At 53.5% G+C, this 4265-nt stretch overlaps 1 protein-coding gene across 1 annotated transcript in view; it reads right to left on the reverse strand.

Annotated features, from left to right (window-relative positions):
* The window catches only part of LOC100749283 (protein split ends), a gene marked incomplete at its 5' end in the record, with an annotated part of 19528 nt that overhangs the window by 9108 nt on the left and 6155 nt on the right, over positions 1 to 4265 (reverse strand). The window contains 3 exon segments of the mRNA XM_033319527.1: positions 1 to 137; positions 140 to 211; positions 244 to 4263. The exon segment at positions 1 to 137 is cut by the window's left edge and continues 4477 nt beyond it. Of these exon segments, the coding sequence (XP_033175418.1) occupies positions 1 to 137; positions 140 to 211; positions 244 to 4263 (4229 nt within the window).

Genomic DNA, 4265 nt, shown 5'->3' on the forward strand with positions numbered 1-4265 from the left:
TGCGCGCCTCGATGGTCTTTTCCGTCGCAGGTACGGAAGGCGCGACAACGGTGGTGACGGCGGCGGGGGTCTTGGTAGGTGATTTGTAGTACGATGGAATGTCTGGCGTTTTCGGTGGTTGGCTCAAATCGAACGTCTCGTAGTTCGGGTCTTCCTCCGTATCCGTATCTATCTGCAAGTCGTGCTCGCTCTGAGGAGTGTCTGGCTTCATATCCGTCTCTCCTTCCGCCGTAGAGGCGTTCAGACTTTCGACGGCCTGCTGCATCTCCTCGACGTCCTCTTGAGGCGCCTCGGCCGCGGCTCCGACCGCGCTCCGACCGCGTCTTCCGTTTCGGCGTCTTCCTCTTCGCCTTCATACGAAAAGTCTTCCGTCGATACTCCGAAGGTTTCCTCCAGCAGAGCAGCTACCGCGTCTTCGGTTTCCTCCTGGGATATCGCGACTCGTGGCTTGTCCTCGGTTTGAGTGGGCGGCGTAGTCGGTGCATTCACTTCCGACTCCTCCCTACTTTCGCGCTCTTCCGGTTCCGAAATACTCTTCACCGCGTTTTCATGAATAGTCTCGTCGATCTCGATACCGAAGCCTGGGATGAACTTGTCCTTCTTCTTCTCTGGCTTTCCGGCTGATTGAATACCACCGCTTGATGGAGGAGTCATCGACGACGGTACTGTTGCCGATGACACACAGGTGTTGGACGAAACCTTGGGAATGGGACTCAACAAAGTATCTCTAGGTGTAGGCAAAGTAGGTGACATCGTCTTGGGAATCAACGGGCTACTTGCTCTCGGGGGACTAGGATCAGCCCCCAGGTAGGGCAACTCGCCGCTCTTCTCATGATGGTGATGATGATGGTGATGATGATGATGGTAATCTTTCCGACTCCGCTCTTCCTTTGACTTTTTCCTCTTTTTCTTCTTCTCCTTGATCTTTTCCGGAATGGTCGACGGTGTGGATGGTTCGATGCTGTCGTTGTCGTCGGTGAATCGGAACACGTCAGGGTCGTTACTCTCCGTGCACGCAACGGCCGATTTCGGCGAGTTCGGTAGCCCCAAGAGCTTCGCCTCGATTTCTCGTCCAGCCTCGGCCAAGTCCACGCTGTTCTCGTCCTCTGTTTGATGACGACGTTTCTTCTCCGCCTTTCGCCTGACTCGTTCCACGTCCAACACCGGACTGTGGCCACCATCGCTGTCCGAAGCGTAGGTGTTGTTGGCCAACCGGTCGAAGAGCGCATTGTTCGACGGAGCGTCGTCGACGTCGTCTGACAACGGACCAAATATGTCTTCCATACGTTGCGAATCTCTAGCTTCTTGTCTGTTGAGCCTCTTTCTTCGTGCCTTCGCTTTTTCATCCGCGTTCCTGTCTCTCCTCTTATCTTTCTTGTTCCGTTGCTTCTTGTCCGATCGTATCCTCTCCTCTGTCGTTTCCAAAACCGTCGTGGTACCAGACGTGACGACGGTCGTGGATGCGTTGACGGACTCGGTCGCATGATTGGCTCGACAATCCGCCGTCGCCGCCACGTTACTCGTCACGGTGTTCGATTTGGTCTTGTGCTCGACAGTTTCCGACGACTCGGTCTTGCTTAGACTGTCTTCGGTCGACATCGAGTTCTTTTGTCGCTTCTGTTTCTTCTTGTGTGACTTTTTCCGCGACGAATCACGCTCATGATTGTTAACCACGATCGCTGGTTGGTTGCCACGGCTGAATGACACCGGGATCCGTTCGTCATCGTCCGAGGTGCGCGGTTCTTCTTTCACGTTCGAGTGAACGACACTGTTCACGACTACCACGTTCGTCGTTTCCATGGAGTTGTGTTTCTCCTCGGTGTCAGCGAATCCGAGATCGACGTCGCTTTCCAGGAACCTCTCTGTCTTGACGGCCTTGCGAATCTTGTTGTTGAACGACGATGCCTCCTCTTCCTCGCTGGTATCGGAGTGAATTCGAGATCGGGAACTCTTTCTGGACAAAGACTTGGCTCTGGCCGAGTCAGATTCCGAGGTGGCCTCGTCTTCTGTCAAAGCCTTACTGGACACCGAGTCTCCGTCCCACGAGGTACTCTGCTTTTTCTCCTCCCGCCTCGCTCGACTTTGCTTCAGTTGTGAAAATTTGTCCTTAAGTCGTACTTGCCGTTTCTCCTCTTCGAGTTTCTGCATGTTCTTGGTCGAGCGTGCCTTCACTTTGTCATACATACTGATGTATGCGGGCTCGTCGTCAACGATATCGAAGATGGAGTGCTTCTTAGGTTCGTCGCTGTCCGTGTCCGTGGCGGATGGATGCCTGGCTACCTGAATATCGGGCGTCGATAGAGGACCGTCGTCCACGTCACTATGTAGATTCAAGGAAGACTGTTGATGATGATGGTGCTGGTGTTGGTGATGCTGATGCTGATGCTGCTGCTGCATCTCTCGCGAATGATTCGAACCAATCGCGGTCTGTTCACTCGGCGAATTTGAGTCGTTGCGCTTTGAAAGATCCAGTCTCGATAGGAACTCTTTGTCCGACTCGTGGGACACTCTTGGACTCCGCTCCCTGGACTCCTTCTCGGATCGATTCCTCTTGCTTCGCTGCTTCTCTTTTCCTCCACCTTCGCGGTTGTTCTCTCGGTTCTCCCTGGTCGACTCTCTACTCATCTCGGTCGAGTGAGATTGCTCCCTGGTATCTTGAGACTGTGTGAATACATTACCACTGCTACCTTCCTTTCCATCTCGGCTCTCCCTACTTTCGCGATTGGATCTGTGAGAATCGTTCCTATGTTTTCGATCCTCGGACCTTCTATTCTGTCTAGGCCGGTCTTTGCTGTCCCTCCTGTGCTCGGAGATCTTCATGCGTTTGGCGTCGTCCTCGGTCGGGCCATCCTGCGACGAACATCGTCGCTTGATAGAAACCGGCCCGGGGGAAATTTGATTTTGAGACTGGGAAATGGACTGATGAAGATGATTCTCGGTGGGTTGTCGCCTGCTTTCCTCGCGATCCCTCTTTTCTTTGTCTTTCTCATCTCTGTCTCTCCTTTTCTCGCGCTCGGACTTTTCCTTTTCCCGCCTTTCCTGATCCTCGCGTTCTCTCCTCTTTTCTCGATCGTGCTTATCCCGTTCGAGTCTTTCTCTCTCTTCCTTCTCGCGTTTCTCCTTCTCCGCCCGTTCTCGTTCCTCTTTCTCTTTCCGTCGTTCCCTCTCCAGCCGCTCCTTCTCCTCTCTTTCGCGCTTCCTCTCCCTCTCGAGACGTTCCTTCTCTTCTCGCCTCCTTTCTCGTTCCAGTCTGTCTCGCTCTTCCTTTTCCCGCCTCTCTTGATCTTCCCTTTCCTTCCTTAACCGTTCTTTCTCCTGCTTTTCTCTCTCCTGGCGAAGTTCCCGCTCTTTCCTCTCACGATCTTCTCGCTCCCTCCTTTCTCGTTCTTCCCTCTCGCGGCGTTCTTGACGCTCCCTTTCCTCCCGCTCTCTCTTTTCGCGTTCCAATCTTTCCTTCTCCCTCCTCTCTTTCTCCTTTACCTCGTTCTCCTCCCTTTCCTTTCTTTCCCGTTCTCTCTCCTCTCTCTCCCGCCTGTCCTTCTCCTGTCGTTCTTTGTCCAATCTCTCCCTTTCGCGTCTCTCCTCGTCCTTCTCTCGCCTTTCTTCCCGTTCCTTCCGCTCCTGCCTATCGCGATCATCCTTCTCTCTTCTCTCCTGCCTCTCGCGATCTTCTTTCTCCCTTCGTTCCTTCTCTTCTCTTTCCTTCCTCTCGTATCGCATCTCTTTGTTCTCCTTCAATTCTCTCTCCCTCGCGTGACCATCGTTATCGGCAACGTCGTTCGTCATAGACGAGCTGCCACTTCCATCCTTCTCCTCCCGATCCTTGCGATTTCTCTCAACGTCCGCATCCTCTTTCCGCGATTTTCTCTGACAATCTTTGCTCTTGCCGCTGTACTTGGAGTCCCTGCCGTCTTTGCTGTCCCGGAACTCTCGACTTTCTCGATTACAACCGCCAACTTCCTTCCTCAAACGAGACCGGGAAGCGTCGGTGGTGGATGACAGAGACGACGACAATGACAATGATAACGACGACGACGACGATAACGATGAAGACGAAGAAGAAACGGTGGTGACGGAGAAGGAAGAGGACGAAGTATTCGACAAGGATGTCGTGGAAGACGGTATTATCGAGGTGACCGTGGACATGGAAGTTTGATACTGATTACTCGAGCACGTTGACGACAACGAAGAGGCCGCCGACGTGGCGTTCAACGTGGTCGCGATCGTGGCTTGCGTGATCGGGGTTGTCGTCAAGGCAGACGTGG

Source organism: Bombus impatiens, unplaced genomic scaffold (genome assembly GCF_000188095.3).
Source record: "Bombus impatiens unplaced genomic scaffold, BIMP_2.2 scf_0155, whole genome shotgun sequence".
NCBI classification, from domain to species: Eukaryota; Metazoa; Arthropoda; class Insecta; order Hymenoptera; family Apidae; genus Bombus; species Bombus impatiens.